Source organism: Saimiri boliviensis, chromosome 3 (assembly GCF_048565385.1).
Source record: "Saimiri boliviensis isolate mSaiBol1 chromosome 3, mSaiBol1.pri, whole genome shotgun sequence".
In the NCBI taxonomy this organism is placed as follows: Eukaryota; Metazoa; Chordata; class Mammalia; order Primates; family Cebidae; genus Saimiri; species Saimiri boliviensis.
The window spans coordinates 95,512,369-95,533,469 of NC_133451.1; the positions used below are offsets into that span (position 1 = coordinate 95,512,369).

At 39.7% G+C, this 21,101-nt stretch overlaps 1 protein-coding gene across 1 annotated transcript; it reads left to right on the forward strand.

Moving 5' to 3' along the window:
• Window positions 1-1,019: 1,019 nt before the first annotated feature.
• CISD2 (CDGSH iron sulfur domain 2) lies at window positions 1,020-20,561 on the forward strand. The gene is made up of 3 exons (XM_074396524.1): window positions 1,020-1,330; window positions 16,930-17,144; window positions 19,003-20,561. Exons 1-3 carry the CDS (start codon window positions 1,228-1,230, stop codon window positions 19,090-19,092), a joined length of 408 nt encoding a protein of 135 aa, XP_074252625.1. The 5' UTR covers window positions 1,020-1,227; the 3' UTR covers window positions 19,093-20,561.
• Window positions 20,562-21,101: the final 540 nt, after the last annotated feature.

Genomic DNA, 21,101 nt, shown 5'->3' on the forward strand with positions numbered 1-21,101 from the left:
CTGCAATGAGCTATGATCTCACCACTGCACTACACCCTGGGCAATAGAGCCTTGTATTTAAAAAAAAAAAAAAAAAAAAAAAAATTAAAAATTAAAAAAAAAAAACATTCAAGAATATTTTAGATCAAACTTGCCCAACAGGATGGCTTTGAATGCCACTCAATACAAATTTGTCAACTTTCTTAAAACATTACGAGTTTTTTATTTTTTATTGTTTTAGCTAATTAGCTATTGTTAGTGTATTTTACGTGTGGTCCAAGACAATTCTTCCAGTGTGACCCAGGGAAGCCATAAGATTGGACCCCCTGCTCTAGACTTTAGCAGAAGCTTGCAACATAAGAACAACGTAAGGCTTTAGATACTTTTTATTTTTATTTTTATTTTTTAGTAGAGATAGGGTTTCACCATGCTGGCTAGGCTGTTCTCAAACTCCTGACCTCAGGCGATCCACCCGCCTCTGCCTCCCAAAGTGCTAGGATTACAGGTGTGAGCCACCGCGCCCAGCGGCTTTAGATTCTTTTACCACTTTCCCTAAGGGTTTTAACCTTAAGAACTGATCTTTGGAAGGAACTGAAAATATCTAAGGAAGGACTACTATGAATCTTCTCTGAGTGGCAAAAACTAGAGAAGGTTTTTGGAGCCAGGGCTGCAGTTAAGTTGCCAAGGGGCAGAGCTGTCAGAGCTGTAAGCAGTTCCTGGTTTAGTTAAAATACTTTAATTTTTATTTTGTTAAGCTCGAGCTTTGGGGTGAAGGAGTAAAATTAGGCACTGCGTTGGGGGCAGGGGGAGGAGGATACTCGCGGGCGACTACGCAACACTAGGGCCACAGCACCTAAACTGTAGGGGAAGAGGCGGGGCGAGAGGACACGAAGTACAGACAGCACGAGGGACTCACTCTCCGGTTAGAAAGCACTCTCACATGCTTATCTCATCTCACACAGTATCTTTTCTGCTGCCCTCCAGCATCTACAGACGTCAAAGGCCCCACAGTAGGGCCACCTTCACACCAGATTACAAGAGCCTCGGCACCCGCCCGTTCCCGTGTACGTCACTCGTCCGCCGCCAATCGGCGCCCGGCAGGTCACCTCTCCACCCAGGCCCGCCGCCCCGCCCGCCGCCCAGGCCCAGGCCGCGAGTGCCCGCCGGCCGCTTCCGCTCTCGGCGCAGGCGCTGCGGCTTGACCAGAGCGAAGGGGGCTCGGGAGACGAGCGGACGCTGCTGGCCAGGATGGTGCTGGAGAGCGTGGCCCGCATCGTGAAGGTGCAGCTCCCCGCATATCTGAAGCGGCTCCCAGTCCCCGAAAGTATTACCGGGTTCGCAAGACTCACAGGTAATCCTCCCCCGTCAGCCAGTCCCCATCCTTTCACGCTCGCCGAGCGGGGGAAGGAGATGTAAAAATCCTAGGGCTAAGGGGCGGGGCCGCGCTCGGCGCCTGGCACGTGACCCCGTGACCCCTGCGCGCAGAGGAAGGTTTGCGCGCGCCGGCGTGGCAGCCTCGGGAACGCAAGTGATGCTGCCTCCGGGTGCTTGACTGCCCTGGGTCTTTGTCCTCGGAGTTGTTTCCGGTGTCCATCTGGGGCTAGATAACCAGGTTTTTGCAGAGAGGAGCTGAGTTGGGAGCAGGCCAGTTTCTTTCATCTCCTGTCCTGCTCTTCGCTCTTTGTAGCGTACTTATTTTAAAGCGGGGTAAGTCGTCGTTATCTAAGGCGCCTTGTAACAGGCAGCCCCAGCTATAGGCTAGGTTGTACCCTCAGCGTGTGGGTGGGAGTGTGTGGGAAAGAAATACAGACTTACGGGTAACACGTATATGACCGTTTTACTTAGTAACGAAATTAGGAGATGACTTCCATTCCCTCAGGTTAGAGTTGACCTATCAATGGGGCATTTGAGGTCACCTGCGTTTCTACGGTCCCATGGCCAGTTGAGGTGACTTGAGTTGGAAGAAAGATAACCTTACCCAGAAAGTGTTCAAAGTCCGGTATGAGGAGTGAAATCTTAGAAAATGAAATTTAATGAACATAATGTAACGTTTACTTCAGGGCCCTCACTTAAAGAACCCACACTCATGAGGATTTCACATCTAAGGGATGAAAATCTCCAGAATGCAGTCAACACTTGGGAGATTTTGTTGAGTTACAAGCATTTCATTGTAAGGGGGTATGTCTAACCAGACTCGAACGAGTAGGAGAGTGAAGAAATCAGCAACTATTCAACTCCTGTGTCCTAGGTTATCAGGGAGTTGCAAACATGAATTAAGATAATTGAGGTAAATAGAGTTGCCTTGCCAGGAACGTTCTAAAGATCGTAGTACCTGACCTAAAATATAGCGGTTGCACGGGTATAAGAAAAATAAGATTTGTGTAGACTAAAATATAGAACTGATACCAAATTAACCAAATTGGTGAAGGTTATTGGGAGGTGAATTTCAGTCTAAGGAAGATTTTTTTTTATTATTAAAGAATGCTTTCCCCAAACAAATGTGGTGCTTTGCTGCTAACCCTTCTCAAAGATGAAGGAAACAAACCAACAAAAAGACTCTGGTGGTGGGTAGTACATAGATTCAGAAGGGATAAACTAGATGATAGTTACATTGTCTTCCAAATCTAGAGATTCATTGAATTATGGTCAGAGAGCTGCTCTGTTGATTGTGAGATTTTAACATTTTTTAACTATTAAGAGTTTTAGTAGAAAACATGCAGTTGAATAGAAAGCATGGTAACAATAATAAACATTAAAAAGGAACATCTAAACATCAAAAGCAATTCAAAAGTAAAATAAAGTGAAAAAGTTTCACATCAAGTGTTTATAAACATCAAATTCTTTTGATTCTACTAGTTTATTCTGACAGAACTGCAGCTATTTCATAAAATTTTGGTTTCCCCCACTGATTTCTTTTAAGTACTTTACATATTTTAATGTAATCCTCATTTTTTTCCTAACTAAATACTTATTTTAGTTTTAACATCACAATGGGTCTATACCTCAGCCAGGGGCTGCACTGCCACCCTGGGTAACTTCACCAAGGCCATCTTTCACCAAGGTTACTAACCATTCATTCTGTACAGCCGGAAATTAGGAATGTTCCTGTTATTTAAAATTCATTATGTAGTAGTTCACTGGCAAGTAACCAAATGCCAGTTGTCATATTTCTCCCTCTTGAATGTCTTCACTAAAATAGCAATACCAGGCCAAAAGGGTGTGATCGTTTTGTGACATTTGTTCACTTTTGCCAACTTACCTTCTTACTAATTTGCATAAGTTAACTGTTGAGTTTTTTCAAGAAAGGAAAATGTCCAATTAATTATGTATGTTTTTTCCAGGTGGTGGCTGCATTTTCAATTTTCTGTAGATCAAGTATAATTGAAGAAAACTAGAAAGTATGAAACTAGATTTAATGGCTAGATTTTAGAACTATCTTTTGAGGATCCCTATTGTCAACACATATTTAATTCCTATTAAAGACATTAAGAAAACTCAACCAAAACCTTTTCCCTCTTAAATCCAGCATATATAGTAACTTCCTTTTTAAAGTTGTTCAATATTTAATATGAAGACTGATTCTTAAAAATAATGACAATTCAGAGACGTATTTTAATAACACACATTTAACTTAAGTCTCATTACAGTGTGTCTATAGTTAATAGTTCTCATTTTATTAATGGTCTTTTCAGGAAACATGAACGTACTTCCAATAACTGCTTTATGAAAAAAAATGAGATAGCCTGTTTTGGATTGGACAAAACAATTGCAGAGTTTATTTTGGAGTACTATGGAAGAAAAATTTCATTGGCTATTTTCCACTCTCAGTCTCCCATTCTGAATAGATTGTAACAGTTAATGACATTTGGTTTTCTTAAATGAGTTACTTGTAGAATCCATAATGTAGGCTTGTTAAAATAAAAACCTGGAAGACAACTTTTTAGCAATTGTTTAAAATGGTCTAGGAGACCAAAAACTATTTCCATTTTCTTCTATGAAAATTAGAGCAAAAAACAATACTGTTCACATTATTATTGCCTATGTTTCCTTTCCTATTTAAATCTAGCTTTTTTTTTTTTTTTTTTAAAGCAACTGACCCTTTTGTGATGACTCTGCATTCTTAGAAAACACATGGAGAACTTTAATTAGCATATACTAGTTAAGTACAGGCAATTCTACTTACTAGAAACAACCTATCTTCATTTATGTCACACTTTCAAGGGTGAGGCTTTCAAGATACATTACTGTGATTAATTTATATTTAACTTAGGTTTTTGTTTTATTTTGCTTTTTGAGATGGAGTCTCACTCTGCTGTTAATGTTGGAGTGCAGTTTCAGCTCACTGCAACCTCTGCCTCCCAGATTCAAGCCATTCTTGTGCCTCAGCCACCAGAGTAGCAGGGATTACAGGTGCATGCCATCATGCTTGGCTAACTTTTTGTATTTTTAGTAGAGATGGGGTTTCACCATGTTGGGCATGCTGGTCTTGAACTCCTGACTTCAGGTGATCTGCCTGCCTCGGCTGCCCAATGTGCTGGGATTACAGCTGTGAGCCACTGTGGCCGGCCCTAACTTAGGTTTTAAGTAGTAACAGTAAAGCCATGCATTGAAAATATTTTATCTTTTCTTTAGGTAAGAAATAGAAATCATTTTTGTGCTTAGCTACAAATGATAAATGAGAAAATATAAAATAACCAGCAACCAAGCTGCCAGTATTATTTTTGTGGTGTCATAAAATGATATGGTTATATGTAGACTTTTGAAAATCTGAAATGAAAAAATTCTAGTTCTGTGGAATATAATTCTTCATTGAGATCTGAGTTTGTTTATGTTAATTTTTTTTTTCAGTGTTAATTCACTTTATTTTTCTTATATAAAAACCCTATGTTGTAGCTACAGTTGGAGCTTGAGTCATCTGCATGGAGACTTTGGTGTGGGTCTTGACAAGGTGGTCACTGAATTCCTGATAGGGAGACTTGGTGAATACAGTCTCCTTCCAGAGGTCAGGGGTCAGGAAGCTGTAGGTCTTAGAGATGGCATCAAAGATGGCCTTGGTGAAGCTACCCAGGGTGGCAGTGCAGCCCCTGGCTGAGGTATAGCAGTCATTGATACCGGCCATCATGAGCAGCTTCTTGGGAATAGGCGCCAAGATGATGCCGGTGCCACTGGGTGAGGGGAAGAGGTGCAAAAGCACAGAGCTGCAGTGACCTGTCACCTTGCAAGGGACAGTGTGGGGCTTGCTGATCTTGTTCCCCTAGTAACCTCTGCACGGAGACAATGGAGAGCTTGGCTAGGATGATGATGCCATGGATGGCAGTGCCCACCTCCTTGTAGCACTTAACACCTAGAAATGGCCATTGTAGTCCTCAGTGACAACAAATACCTTGAACCTGGTGTGCTGGCTGTCTGGTTCTGCACCCACATATCTTCAAAACCTCGTCCTTAGAGAGGCCCCCAGGAAAAGTCAATGATCTCAGATTCCTTGATGGGCAGGGAGAAGAGGTAGATTTCCTCCAGGGACTTGATCTTCATGTCCTTGACCAGGTGGCCCAGCTTGGTGACAGGCATCCACTCCTTATCCTCGGCCTTGCTTTGGCGAGCTGCACAGCCTAGGCCCTGGCCCTGGCCTCATCTGCTGCCATGACCTGGGCCCCGGATGCCACTGCAGAAACCTCTGCGGGAAACCTCCGCAGAAACCTTGGTGGAAGCCACTGGGGTCCCTGGGACCTTCGGTCCCCCCCCCCCCCCCACTGTCCCCTATTGAAGTCATTTGCCATTTGGTGTCTTCTCAGAGAAGAAGTAAAAAATGTTTTTATAGGCCAGGTGTGGTGGCTCACGCCTGTAATCACAGCACTTTGGGAGGCGGAGGCAGAGGCGGGCGGATCACGAGGTCAGGAGATCAAGACCATCCTGGCTAACATGGTGAACCCCGTCTCTACTAAAAATACAAAAAATTATCTGGGTGTGGTGGCACATGCCTGTAGTCCCTGCTACTCGGGAAGCTAAGGCAGGAGGATAGCTTGAACCTGGGAGGCAGAGGTTGCAGCCAAGCTGGTGCCATTGCACTCCAGCCTGGGGAACAGAGTGAGACTCTGTCTTCAAACAACAACAAAAAAAAATTGGCAAAACATAAAAAAGAACAAAATCATATCCTTTGCAGCAATATGGATGCAGCTGGAGACCCTTGTTCTAAGGAGATTAACAGAAAACCAAACATTCTTGTAACTGGGAGCTAAACATTGAGTATTCATGGACATAAACGTGGCAGCAATAGACACTGGGAACTGAAAAAGGGGAGGGAGGGAGGAGGGCAGTGGTTGAAAACTATTGGGTACTGTGCACACTACCTAGGTGAGAGGATCAGTCATACCCCAAACCTCAGCATCACACAGTATACCCATGTGACAAACCTGCATATTTACCCCCTCAACCTAAAATAAAAGTTGAAATTATATTAAAATATTTTAAAAGGGAAATTTGGGCACACACAAAGGGAGAACACCATGTGAATGAAGATGGAGGTAGAGACTGGGGTGTAGTCCTTCAAGCTAACGGACACCACAGCTTCTCCCTCATCCTCCAGAAGGAACCAATCACGCTGACACCTTGATTTTGGACTTCTGGCCTCTAGAATTGTGAGCGAATACATTTCTGTTGTTTTAAGCTAAAAAAGAAAACAAAAATGCAAGCACAAACATATTCTCTGCAGTTTAGGGAATCCTAGTAGAGACTACTCACATTTGTTCTTTCTTCTCTGCTTTAATGGCCACTGTCTTAGTTTTATCTCAAACTATTTTCTTCCAGACCATTTTCATAGATTTCCAACAGGTTGTCTTGCCTTGTCTTCTTCTACTAGCCCTCAGTGCTATTCCTATGGCCCTCTAATCCATCTTCCATCTGATACCAGAGTGACTTCATAGGTAAACAATTTCCTAGTTAGGTTAATATTCAAATATTTCAGTGGTTTCCTATTATGCACAGGGTAGATTCCTACCTACCTATTGAATATCAGAGCTTGTCATCATATGGCACCTGCTTAGTTCTACAGTTCCCTTTCGTTATATTCTAGCAATTCCGTGTTGCTTAGTTTCCCAGATACTTCATGTATGTTAAACCTCCGCATGGAATGAAGCTCCTCCTCCCATATTCCCATGAACTTCTGTACTCTTCATCTCTCAGAAACCTTTTTAAGTATTAACACCTGTACAGTTTTTGCTCATCCCAGTAAAGAGTGAATAACTTCTTCCTCTGCATTGCTTCTGTTTGATTGCTCATACCATACAGTACTATAATCCTTTTTTATAGGTCTGTATTTCATACGAAAAGGCAAGCTCCTTTCTGATAGGGACTGTGTTTTATAATTTTTGTATCTTCAGTACCTCTCCCATCACTTGATACATATGAGTGAGGCATTATGTTTTAGAAGGTCCTGAAAGTTTTTTTCTTAAATATTTTATGTAGTCTTCCTGTATTTTAACTTACACTGTTACTATTCATAATCCACAAAGAAACACAAAATAAGTCCAGACCTTATAGGAATTATCTCAAATGCCAGTTTATTGGAGTATGAACTCAATTAGGCTAAAATTTATTGAGGTCTTGGTTTATGTAAGTCTCTTAAAGGGTGGGGAGTTAGGGATTTTTTTGTTTAGTTGAGGAGGAGACAAATATTTACCTAACTATATAGTTTTAGGGCAGAATGCATTAATAGTTTGAATTGTGTTCTGTAGTTTTTACTGAGTGGGTTCCTACTTCATTCATTTGTTTCTCCCAGCAATCCTATGAAGTTAGAAGATTCTTTACTTTTTTCTATGCCTTGAAAATTCTGCTCTTAAGTCCTTGAGCTCCTGGCTTCTCATTCTTTAGGTATCTGCTTAAAGGTTCTTTTTCAGAAAACATCCCTGACCCCTTACCTAAAATTGCAGCCACTCTACTACTCTGCCCCAGGTTAGTTTCGTTTTCTCTTATATCGTCCTTTATTTCCTTTATAACAGTTACTACAGTCTGTGATCATCTTGTTTGTTCACTTATTGTCTCTCTTCTCTGAAATAGATACCCTATGAGAGAAGGGACCTTATCTAGCTATTAGCCTGTATCCCCACATAGTGCAATTTGTGGAGTGTGGTGGGTACTAAGTAAATACTGTTGAACAAATGAACTTACAGTTGTTATTCCTGCTTTACAGACAAAAGAAACCTGGTTCCAAGCATATGAGGAGCTGGATTTATACCACAGATCAACTGAATTAGTTATTTACTGAAGTCCTGTTTTGCGCAAAGCACTATACTAAGCACTGGTTACATAGAGATAAATAAGACAGCTACTATATTTGCATTCAGCCCAGTATCTCTGCATAGTAGCTGTATTAGTCTATTTTCACACAGCTATGAAGATACTACCCAAGAGGCTGAGCGCAGTGGCTCACACCTGTAATCCCAGCACTTTGGGAAGCCGAGGCAGGCAGATCATGAGGTCAGGAGATTGAGACCACCATGGTCAATAAGGTGAAACCTCATCTCCACTAAAAATGCAAAAAAGTTAGCTGGGTGTGGTGGCAAGTACTAGTCTGAAGGCTGAGGCAGGATAATTGCTTGAACCTGGGAGGCGGAGATTGCAGTGAGCTGAGATTGCAGCACTGTACTCCAGCCTGGCAACAGAGTGAGACTCTGTCTGGAAAAAAAAAAGATACTACCCAAGAATGGGTAATTTATAAAGGAAAGAGATTTAGTTGACTCACAGTTCTGCATGGCTAGGGAGGCCTTAGGAAACTTACAATCATGGCAGGAGGGAATGCAGACACATTCACGAGGAGGCTGGAGAGATAAGAGTGAGGACTAAAAGGGCAAGAGCACCCCTTATAAAACCAGATGAGAACTATCATGAGAACAGCATAGGCAAAACCGCCCCCATTATCCAATCACCTCCCACCAGTTTCCTCCCTCAACATGTGGAAATTATGGGGATTATAAGAGGTGAGAATTGGGTGGGGACACAGAACCAAGCCATATTATTCTACCCCTGACCCCTTCCAAATTTCACACCCATTTTGCATTTGAAAACCAATTATGCCTTCCCAGCAATCCTCCAGTGTCTTAATTCATTTCATCATTAACTCAGAAGTCCACAGTACAAAGTCTTATCTGAGACAAGGCAAGTCCCTTCTACCTATGAGTCAGTAAAATAAAACACAAGTTAGTTCCTTCTAAGCTACAGTGGCACTACAGGCATTGGGTAAATACACCTATTACAAATAGGAGAAATTGGCCAAAACAAAGGGGCCACAGGGCCCATGCAAGTCTGAAATCCAGCGGGGCAGTCATTAAATTGTAAAGCTCCAAAATGGTCTCCCTTGACTCCATGTCTCACATCTGGGACACACTGATGCCAGGGGTAGGCTCCCATGGCCTTGGACAGCTCCTTTACAGGCTGGCATCGAGCGCCTGCAGCTTTTTCAGATGCATGGTGCAAGCTGTCAGTATATCTACCATTCTGGCGTCTAAAGCAGGTAGTCTTGAAGCTCCACTAGGCAGTGACCCAGTGGGGGCTGTGTTAGGGGGCTCCAACCACACATTTCCCCTTTGCACTGCCCTAGCAGAGGTTCTCCAGGAAGTCCCCACCCCTGCAGTAGACTTCTGTGAAGACATCCAGGTGTTTCCATGCATCCTTTGAAATCTAGGCAGATGTTTTTGAACATCAATTCTAGACTTCTGTGCACCTGCAGGGGAGCTTGCACCCTCTGATGCAATGGCCCAAGCTGTATGTTGACCCCTTTTAGCCATGGCTGGGACATAATGGTGTCAAGTCCCAAGACTGCACAAAGCAGCAAAGCCCTGGGCTTGGCCCACAAAACCATTTTTTCCTTTTAAGCCTCTGGGCCTGTGATGGGAGGGGCTGCTGTGAAGACCTCTGATTTGTCCTGGAGACATTTTCCCCATTGTCTTAACAATTAATATTTGGCTCTTTGTTACTTATGCAAACTTCTGCAGCCAGCTTGAATTTCTCCCCAGAAAATGGGATTTTCTTTTCTATTGCATCATTAGGCTGTGCATTTTTCAAAGTTTTATTCTCTGCTTCCCTTTTAAACATAAGTTTCAATTTCAAATCATCTCTCTTAAGTTCAAGGTTTCATAGCTCTCTTGGGCAGGTGCAAAATGCCACCAGTCTGTTTGCTAAAGCATAGCAAGAGTGACCTTTGCTCCATTTCCCAATAAGTTCCTCATCTCCATCTAAGACCACATCAGCCTGGATATTATTGTCCATATTACTGTCAGTATTTTGGTCAAAACCGTCAAAAAATCTGTAGGAAGTTCTAAACTTTCCCATGTCTTACTGTCTTCTGAGCCCTTCTAAGTGTTTTAGCCTCTGGCAGTTACCCAGTTCCAAAATTGCTTCCACATTTTCAGATATCTTTATAGCAGTACTCCACTCTCTGTGGTACCAATTTACTGTATTAGTTGGTTTCCACACTGCTATAAAATATATAAATTAAAAACATAAAAATACTACCCCAAACTGGGTTATTTATAAAAGAAAGCATTTTAATTGACTCATAGTTACGCATGACTGGAAAGGCCTGAGGAAACTTACAATTATGGTGGAAGGGAAAGAAGGCACCTTCTTCATAAGAAGGCAGGAAAGAGATGAGTGAAGAGCAAAGCAGGGAGAGTCCCTTTTAAAACCAGATCTTGTGAGAACTCACTATCAGGAGAATGGCATGGGGGAGATTGCCCTCATGATCTAATCACCACCCACCAGATTCCTCCCTCGACATGAGGACTATAGGGATTACAATTTGAGATGAGATTTGCATGGGGATGCAGAGCCAAACCATATTAGAAGGTACTTAGTAATTACATAGTAAAACAATTTTTGTAGTAATAGAGTAAGACATTGAAAAATGTTTTTCACAATAGGAAATTGATTTCTTTTAGAAAATGTTTAGTGGCTAGTCCGAAGGTAGTGAGTTATCTCAGTTGATCACAGTCAGTTACAGATTCAACTCCTTGTTCTACTTTTTCCCCCCTTCTCAGTACTGCACTTGACTACTGTTAAAAAATTTGAGAAAAGAAAAGAAAATGTTCAGTAAGCCCTTAATGAATATCAGAAAGGGAGGATTGACTGGAAAGATACTACAAGAGCAAAATTTCTGGGGCGATGAAAATATATTTTGTCTTAGGTCATATCACACTGAGTGCTTAATCAACACAAAGTTCAGTCAGGTGCTGTGGTTCACACCTGTAATCTCAGCACTTTGGGAAGCTGAGATGGGCAGATCACTTGAGGTTGGGAGTTTGAGACCAGCCTGGCCCACATGGTAAAACCCCATCTCTAAAAAATTAGCTGGGCAATGTGGCAGATGCCTGTAATCCTAGTTATCTGGGAGGCTGAGGCAGGAAAATCGCTTGAACCTGGCAAGTAGAGGTTGCAGTGATATGAGATAATGCCACTGCACTCCAGCCTGTGCAACAGAGACTCTGTCTCAAAAAACAAAACAAAAAATCCCCACAAAGCTCAATAAGCTGAACTGTAAATTATACTTCAATCAAAAGTAAGTTAAATAAATTGAGCCAGACATTATATAGGCACTGGGGACACAAGTGATCCAGACATAATAAGGTCCCTGTTATATCTCTTTTTTTTTTTTTTTTTGAGACAGAGTCTCTGTCACGCAGGCTGGAGTGCAGTGGTGAGTTCTCTGTCACCCAGGCTGGAGTGCAGTGGTGAGTGCAGTGGTGAGTTCGAGGGTTCAGGTCATTCTTCTGCCTCAGCCTCCTAAATGGCTGGGATTACAGGTGTGTGCCACCATGCCCAGCTAATTTTTTGTGTTTTTAGTAGAAACAAGGTTTCACCATGTTGACCCGTCTGGTCACAAACACCTGACCTCAAGGGAGCTGCCCATCTCGGCCTCCCAAAGTGCTGTGATTACAGACATGAAGCTACCATGCCCAGCCCCCTTGTATCTCTTATGTTATGACTGGGGAACATGATAGGTAGATGTTGCCATTAAAGTTTATGTTTCCAAATGATATTAAGGAGTTGGGGAAATAATATAATAATCTGACATCCCATTAGGTAAAAAATACAGTAGAGCCTTATTTTGTTAAGCATTTGTAGCCTATGTATTTATACACCAAAAAAGACATAAATTTACCAAATAAATAAATAAATGTTAAAATCCTAAGACAAAAATATGCTGAATAAAATACATTATTTTATACAAAAATTTGCTGGGTGTGGTGGTACACAACTGTAATCCCAGCTACTTGGATGGCTGAGGCACAAGAATCGCTTGAATCTAGGAGGCTGAAGTTGCAGTGAGCCAAGATCATGCCACTGCACTCCTGCCTGGGTAACAGAGTGAGACTGTCTCAAAAAAAAAAAAAAAAAAAAAAAGCCCAGAACATTATTTTAAATTATTTTATTTTGCCAGGCACAGTAGCTCACACCTGTAATCCCAGCACTTTGGGAGGCCGAGGTGGGCAGATCACCTGAGGTCAGGAGTTTGAGATCAGCCTGACCAACAAGGTGAAATCCTGTATCTACTAAAATACAAAAATTAGCTGGGCATGGTGGTAGACGCCTGTAATCTTGGCTACTCAGGAGGTCACTGAGGCACGAGAATGAATCGCTTGAACATTAGAGGTGGAGGTTGCTGTGAGCTGAGATTGTGCCACTGCACTCCAGCCTATGTGACAGATCAAGACTCTCTCAAAAAAAAAAAAATCAATTATTTTGCACATTATTTATAGTTTGTAATGTGTTCTTTCGAAGTGTCTAAAATATCTGTAATAGGTGAATATATATGAAACATGCTAGTCCTCAGGGACTAGCATGTTTCAAATGTTTAAAAGTTTCTTGTTCGATTCTTCTGTATTTTATCTTTCTTCATGTAAAATCAGCCTTAATTCACAGAAAGAGAAATATTCTATGTACTTATTCATATCTGGGAGCTAATAAAGTTGATCTCATGGAGATAGAGAGTCAAATGCTAGTAACCAGAGGCCAGGGAGGAGAGAATGAAGAGAGGTTGCTTAATAGGCACTATAGTATAGTTTTATAGGACAAGTTCTAGTGTTTAGTAGCGTAATGGGGTGACTGTTGTTATCAATAATTTAGCTATTTCCAAATAGCTAGAAGAGAAAATTTGGAATGTTCTCAATGTACAGAAATGGTAAGTGTTTGAGGTGATGAATATCCCAGTTACACTGATTTTAACATCATATGCATATATCAAAATATCACATGTACCCCATAAATATGTACAGAGTCCTTTGAATCGAGTTTTTCAAGCTGTATTGCTTTCATTTATAAAGTTTTTCAGTAGTTACATTGTAGTTATCTTTAAAAAGCAGATTATGTTAAGACTTTGGTAAGTTACTACTTTTTATAGGAGGTAATAGTACCTCTCATTGCTGTATTTTTAAGTGTAATGTTTTACCAAGGAATTAAGTGTTCAAAAGAATATTTTCTGAAGTGGATTTTAAAGCAGTATTAATGCTATTTGTTCTTGAGATTTGTGAGTTAAGTTAGGAAATGCTGTTTTAAGAGTCTAAAGTTAAGATTTTCAGCCAGACACAGTGGCTCACGTTTGTAATCCCAGGACTTTCAGAGACTGAGGGAGGCGGATCACTTGAGGTCAGGAGTTCTAGACCAGCCTGGTCAACATGGTGAAACCCTATCTCTACTAAAAATACAAAAATTAGCCAGGTGTTGTGGTGCACTCCTGTAGTTTCAGTTGCTCGGGAGGCTAAGGCAGGAGGATAGCTTGAGCCCAGGAAGGGGGAGGTTGCAGTGAGCCAAGAGTGTGCCACTGCATTCCAGCCTGGGCAATGGGAGTGAAACCTTGTCACAAAAATAAATAAATAAAGTTAAAGTTTTCATCTTTACATTCCCATTCTCTTGCTTTTTGATAAATTTAAGCTCTTGTCATTCTAAAATATTGTAATATGTACAATAAAACTTAATGTTATTCTACACTGAACAAACATTTATTAAATGACTGCTATTTCAAGTTACATACTGGTTGCTGGGGCCAATTGCAAACTAAGACATTCATTGCCTGATCTAGAAGATAAGTATAAATACAAATTATAGGACAGTGAGAAAGTGAGTGACATTTGTGCTCGTTCATTCTTTCTGTAAGTCAGTCAGTAAACATATGAGGCATCTACTTTGTGCTGGGAAGAGTAGAGTACAATTTCTTTTCTCACAGGTTTATAGAAGAGACAACTTCAGAAACAAGTAATTGCAGTAGTATGGTAGCAGAAACATGAGGAATGCAGCTTGGAAACACAGGAGGAAGTGATTAATTCTGCTTTGCGAAATTGAGGAAGACTTCAGGAGGAAGTAATATTTGACCCGAGTCCTGAAGGGTCTATACAAATTAGGTAAAACAGAAGGAACTTCATGTGCAAAGAACTCAGGAAGGCTGCTTACTAGACAGTAGCTTTGACTGGCTTCAGGTACATGAGAAGACCATGTTGGTGGGAGCTGAAGCTGGAAAGGGTAGCCTTGCCTATCTGTGGAGATGGCACGTTATAGACCAATGATCTACAGCAGCACTGTCCAGTAAAACTTTGTATTAATGGAAATGTTCTCTGTACTGTTGAATATGGTAGCAGTGGCATGTAGCTATTGAGCCTCTGAAAGGTGACCAGTGTGTCTTAGAAACAGCATTTTTTAATTTACATGTAAATAGCCACATGTGTATATTAACCATGTTTTCAATTTTCTGTATTTTATGACGCTTTATTTAACATCTTAGGGGCCTTGTTGACTGGGGAGACAATTTAATTCCTAGAGATATTAAATTACTTGCCTGTGAGCATGCCTTTCGTATGCAAACCAACCAGTCCAAAGCCCATGCCCCTAACCACCTCCTTTATCTAACTCTTACACATGAAGTCAGTAGTTCCCCTGTCCTAAATCACCCCAAGGACAGTTAGGAGACAACTAGGGACCACGCTTTTGCCCAGAACCCAATAAGCTAGAAGTCCTAAACCCTTTATTGCCTTACCTTTTCCATGGAAACCACAATAAAAGCCTATGCCCATGCTTTTCCCTTTCCTCTTTCTTCCTTCTGATTAACCCTAGTACCTCCTCATGTGGCCCTGCATTGCATAGTGTATCTCTTTCTCTTGGTAACTATAAGTAATAAACTGTTATTTCAAGGCAGTTTCTACAAGTCTGTCATCCTACCATACTGGATTAATAGAAATTCTTGGGTACACATCTAAACAGTATGGCTATTGGTCCCATATCGAGTAGCACAGATCTATACATAGGCCTCCTTCTCCCCCAGCATTTCTAGAGCTTTAATTCACTCAAATAATCTATTTGGAGTATCTCCACTTTAGTTATGAGAATGTGATAGCCAACATGACAGGCAAAGTACATACTTTTACAGAGTTTTATTCTGGTAACACCAAGATTATATTGCTGAAGATTTTCACCATATAGCATTATCAAGTTGTTGGGCAAAATATTGTTTTCAAAGGAGTTGCTAGTACTTCCTCACCAATCTCTATAATCTCTGAATAAAAGCTACCATTTATTGTGTTTTCTCTGCCAGCCACTCTTATAGGTGCTATCTATGCAAATGGTAGGTAAGTAGGTTTTTTTCATTTAGATTTCTTTGGCATGATGTTATATCAAAAATAATTCCATTTTGGAAGAGTTGGTATTAAGTCTTTCAATAGTAAAATAGTACAGTTATTTCTTAAGAGTAGTTTTACCAAGAGAGGAACAGATTTTAATTTTAGATCTATTGGGTTTGATTAATGATGTCTGACAACAGGCTTTAACTGACAACAGGCTTTGGATTTAAGCTGTCCTGGACTAAACCTGCTTAGGCTACAGTTTTCTTGTATGTAAAATGGGGATAATAATGATGCCTACCAAATGTAGTTGTTAAGATAACATAGTGTTAAATGAGCTAGTGCCATTATACTCTTAGCATAATCTGATCATTTATCTTTAATATTTATTAGCATGCGTTAGTGTACTTCCTGTTTTTCTCTTTTCTCAACTAAGCAATTTCTGAATAGTGCCTAGCAAGGTATCAGATTAGGCATTCAGTGAGGGAAGTTAACTGAGAATTCAAGTGAGGGAAGTTAACTGAGAATTCAGATTAGGCATTCAGTGAGGGAAGTTAACTGAGAATTCAAGAACAGAAGGGAGCCCAGCAGAGGCAGGGCGCTAGCAGACATTTGATAAATGTGCGTTGAAACATTTATCTTGGTTTCCTGGTATGTTTGTCTCCACAGGCATAGCAACTATTTCATTTATATCATTTATATTCCCTGTCCTCTTAAGACAGGCTGGGTACTCCAAAAGGCTTTAAGTGAAGTTTATGGAATGAGATGTATGTTAAAATGAGAACATTCAACATAGACAGTTTCAATGTATTCTTTAAAACAGTAGCTTTTACACAACATTTTAGTGCTCTTTAGCAACATTTACCAAAAATGTACCTTAAAGCATCAAAGGACATATTCTGTCTGATATTATGAATCAGTGGTAAAAATTTTGCAGATATTCTGTTGTATGATTTTAGACATAGTATTAAGGAGATGTGAGTTGAAATGCTTTCTAGATCTATAAAATATATATTGAATTTTATTTATAATTATCATAATCATAATTCCTAAAATAAAAATAGACACACAAATAGACTTGATGTGGACAATGAGAGAATATTTGAAATGGAACCTGTTTCTGAAAAGTTAGGTTTCTAGTTTTACGGGTCTCAAATTAGCCCATAAATAAAATAAGGTGGTCCTTGGTAGAGCTGGCTTGATTGTGTTGTTTATTCACAGTTTTATGAATCCATTAAAAAGGAATTAATGTGAAAAGTAACATATAAAGAATAAGCTCAAGAATGAATCTAGGCATGCTATTTTGAGTTATTTTCCAAAAGCACTACAGATTCTGACAAATCTACATGTTTAGTTTCAGAATGGCTTCGGTTATTGCCTTTCCTTGGTGTACTTGCACTTCTTGGCTACCTTGCAGTTCGTCCATTCCTCCCGAAGAAAAAACAACAGAAGGATAGCTTGATTAATCTTAAAATACAAAAGGAAAATCCGAAAGTAGTGAATGAAATAAACATTGAAGATCTGTGTCTTACCAAAGCAGCTTATTGTAGGTGTTGGCGTTCTAAGACGGTAAGATATCTGTTTATATGCACACTGAAATTTTGCAGTGGTAGGATTGTTTTGCCTCTTAAATCCCCAGTTTTGAAGTTCTGTAAGATGAGAGACTTTTCTGTAATATTTGGTATTGAAAGACCATATTCCTAAATGGAAGTTTTATTGCATGATAGATAACTACCTACATTAGGAAATTTGGAGCAGCAAAGAAGAATAAAAATCTCATGCTTTTGCAATGTTTGGCATTTATCTAGAGTAACATGTATTTTAAAATACACATTCTTTGAGAGAGGACGTAAGGTTTAGTGGAAAAGAGCTTTGATGTCAGTAAATAGTGTTCAAATATGATACTTGTCACAGTATGGGTTTGGTTGGACAAGTTACTTAATTTTTAATCTCTAATCTTCAGGGTTTGTTTTAATCTGATGTAACATTATATGTTTTTGAGAAGTAAGATGATTTATAGATGATATTTAATGTGGGAAGGAGTTTAGAGTGATAGGTACTATAAATAGTTGACAAAAATCTGTTTTCTTGTACTTGATCATAGATTATTTGAGGTTTTGTTTTGTTTTGTTTTTTGAGATGGAGTTTCACTCTTGTTGCCCAGGCTAGAGTGCAATGAGGCGATCCCGGCTCACTGCAACCTCCACCCGCTGGGTTCAAGTGATTCTTGTACCTCAGCTTCTCAGGTAGCTGGGATTACAGGCACGCGCCACCACGCCCAGCTAATTTTGTATTTTTAGTAGAAATGGGGTTTCTCCATGTTGGTCAGGCTGGTTTCAAACTCCCAACCTCAGGTGATGCACCCACCTCGGCTTCCCAAAGTGCTGGGATTACAGGTGTGAGCCACCGTGCCCAGCCCTATTTGAGGTTTTAAGTACATCAGTCTATTTGAGGTTTGTTGTTTTTCACAGCATCCTTTGTGATAGCAAAATTTTTATAAACTAAATATCTGATAAAATAGGAATGATCATGTTAATATAATAACATGAGATCCTGATATAACACAAGTAAGAAAGCATATTACAGTAAGATCCCAATTTTGTTTAAAACATGAATACACATAGTGAATGCAGAGGAAAAAAAATACCAAAATGTTAATTATTACCTATATTTTGATGGGTTATGAGTGAATTATTTTAAATTTATTATTATTATTTGTTTTTGCTGGGGACAGAGTCTTGCTTTGTCACTCAGGCTGGAGTGCTATGGCATGACCTTGGCTTACTACAACTTCCACTTCCTGGGTTCAAGCATTCTCCCACCTCAGCCTCCCAAGTAGCTGAGACACAGGCATGCGCCACCATGCCCGGCTAATTTTTGTATTTTTAGTAGAAATGGGGTTTTACCATGTTGGCCAGGGTGGTCTTGAACTCCTGACTTCAAGTGATTTGTCCACCTCCACTTCCCAAAGTGTTGGTATTGCAGATGTGAGTCACCATTCCCAGCCTAAAAAATATTTTTAATTGTTTCAAAGATTGTGTGGTATGCATGAGTTTTAAAGCAATAAAAAATTATAAGTTATTTATGAATTAAATTCCATTCTTTTAAAATTAAGCAAGAGGTGAGCTTGAATTTTAAGCTCCACAAATGACCAAGAACTTACTTGATTTTCTTTTAAACCTTCGTCTATTTTAGTCACTCATATGGAATCAGTCATAGGTTTTTATTTAAAATCTAAACCAAATAATGAACTGTTTAAATTGTTAGATTTTGAATGTGGTCAGTTGGATGTAGAATATATCTATTACTCAGGAAAGCAATCTGATTTTCTTTTTTTAGCATGTGATGTGCTTTCTTTCTGAGAGCATTTCACAAATGTTTCTACCTAATCATATTTTTAACACTCATAATTCTTTTCTCTTTTTAGTTTCCTGCCTGTGATGGTTCACATAATAAACACAATGAATTGACAGGAGATAATGTGGGTCCACTAATACTGAAGAAGAAAGAAGTATAATAATAATAAATTGGGATTGAATTAATTGTATAAAATCTTTTCAATATTTTCTCATTCTTTGTGTATAGAAAATTTTTAAATGGTGGTCTTAATTATTACTACTGGTTGAACAATTATTTCTTCCAATTTGTTTTCTTGCTGCTCTTCTGTTTGTATTTGATCCTTTGAATATTCAGTCATATATAGAAATTAAATTGTCAAGCCTTTTATTCTGACTTCAAAGAATTAATGTATCTTCCAAGAATAAAATCACTTCTAATTTTAATTTAGGAAAACCTAACTTGTGGCTATGGAACCAAAGCTATGTGTTTCTTTGAATATCAATATTTTCAACAGGATCTTGTATTTAAATTCCCACCCCCTACTTTGTTAAATGTATTATTTTTTCACATCTCTTTTGGTTTTGATAATCTGAAGTGTTTTTTTCTCCTTTTGGCCTTCCACACTTCATTGTGTTTAGATGAATTATGTAAAGAACAATATTGCCGTCAGGAATTACTTGTGTTTTTGGTCGGGTGCGGTGGCTCATGCCTGTGATCCCAGCGGGCCGAGGTGGGCAGATCACAAGGTCAGGAGATCGAGACCATCCTGGCCAACATGGTGAAACCTTGTCTCTACTAAAAATACAAAAAAATTAGCTGGGTGTGGTGGCAGGCCCCTGTGGTCTCTGCTACTCGGGAGGCTGAGGCAGGAGAATTGCTTGAACCCAGAAGGCAGAGATTTCAGTGAGCTGAGATTGTGCCACTGCACTCCAGCCTGGGCGACAGAGTGAGACACTGTCTCAAAAAAGAATTACTTGTATTTTCACAGAGGTAGACTCTTTGCTTTATAGAGATTGTTGTATATTTAATATGAATATCCCAACTTTAGACTTTAGAGAAGAAGTAAACTGGATATAAAAAGTTCCATTGAGGAACAGTTATTTACAGTATAAAAGATTTGTTTACAAAAGGCTTGTGTCTGTGTGTATATTTTAAACTATTTGACTCAGTGACAGCTGGGTTGGAATGGCAAGAACACTTACAACCAAACTTATGGGCTGCTGCAGTTTGAAGATCAGTTGGTAATAAACCTAAGGCATAACTGAAATCGTATTAATATGATAAATAGTTAAGTGTTGAAAATTGTGCTTACGCATTTTTCTCTTTTTAACATTATAAACCATTAAAATACAGTCATCCCTTGGTATATGCTGGGGATTGATTCCAGGGCCACATATACACCAAAATCTGCCCATACTCAAGCCCTGCAATAAGTCTTGCAAAACCCATATGTAGAAAAGTTGGCCCTCCAATTGACCCTCCTTACACAAGTTTCACATTCCAAGCACAAACACTGATCTGTGTGACCTCACCTGCTTTTGATTGAAAAAACTATGTGCATAAGTGTACCCACCCAGTTCAAACCCATGTGTAAGGGTCAACTGTACAAAAATTTTGTAAAATAAACGTACTGGAGAATCTTTAAAACACTTGTAATTTTAAATCCTACTATTAGTAGTCTTTTTAATTTCATCTTATATTACTACTCATAATAGCTAGCCTTAGCCAGGTGCCATGGCACACACCTGTAGTCCCAACTACTGGGAAGATTGAGGTGGGAGGATGGCTGCAGCACAGGAGCCCAGGAGTTCAAGGCCAGGCTGGGTAACATAGTCTGCCTATGCTGGGCTCGGTAGGGAATCCTTTCTGTCTTAAAGAGTTATCGTTTAATTTCGTTCATTGAGTTCATTTCTGATACCTTGCTAGGCACTATGGAAATTGCTTAGTTCAGAAAAGACAAATACAGAAGCTTTTCTTCAGTCTATTTAAGACATAATTCATTCCGTTCACTTTGCTTTCTTTTTATAAGAAGGTACAAGAGGCAGACAGAGGTAATCCTAGTAATAAAACTAATGGTTATTGAGCACTTATATGTACCAGACACTACAGTAAGCATGGTACTTGGGTTTTTAATTATTACATGTAATGTCAGTAGGTTCAATTATATGATTGTAACTTCCTTGTGAC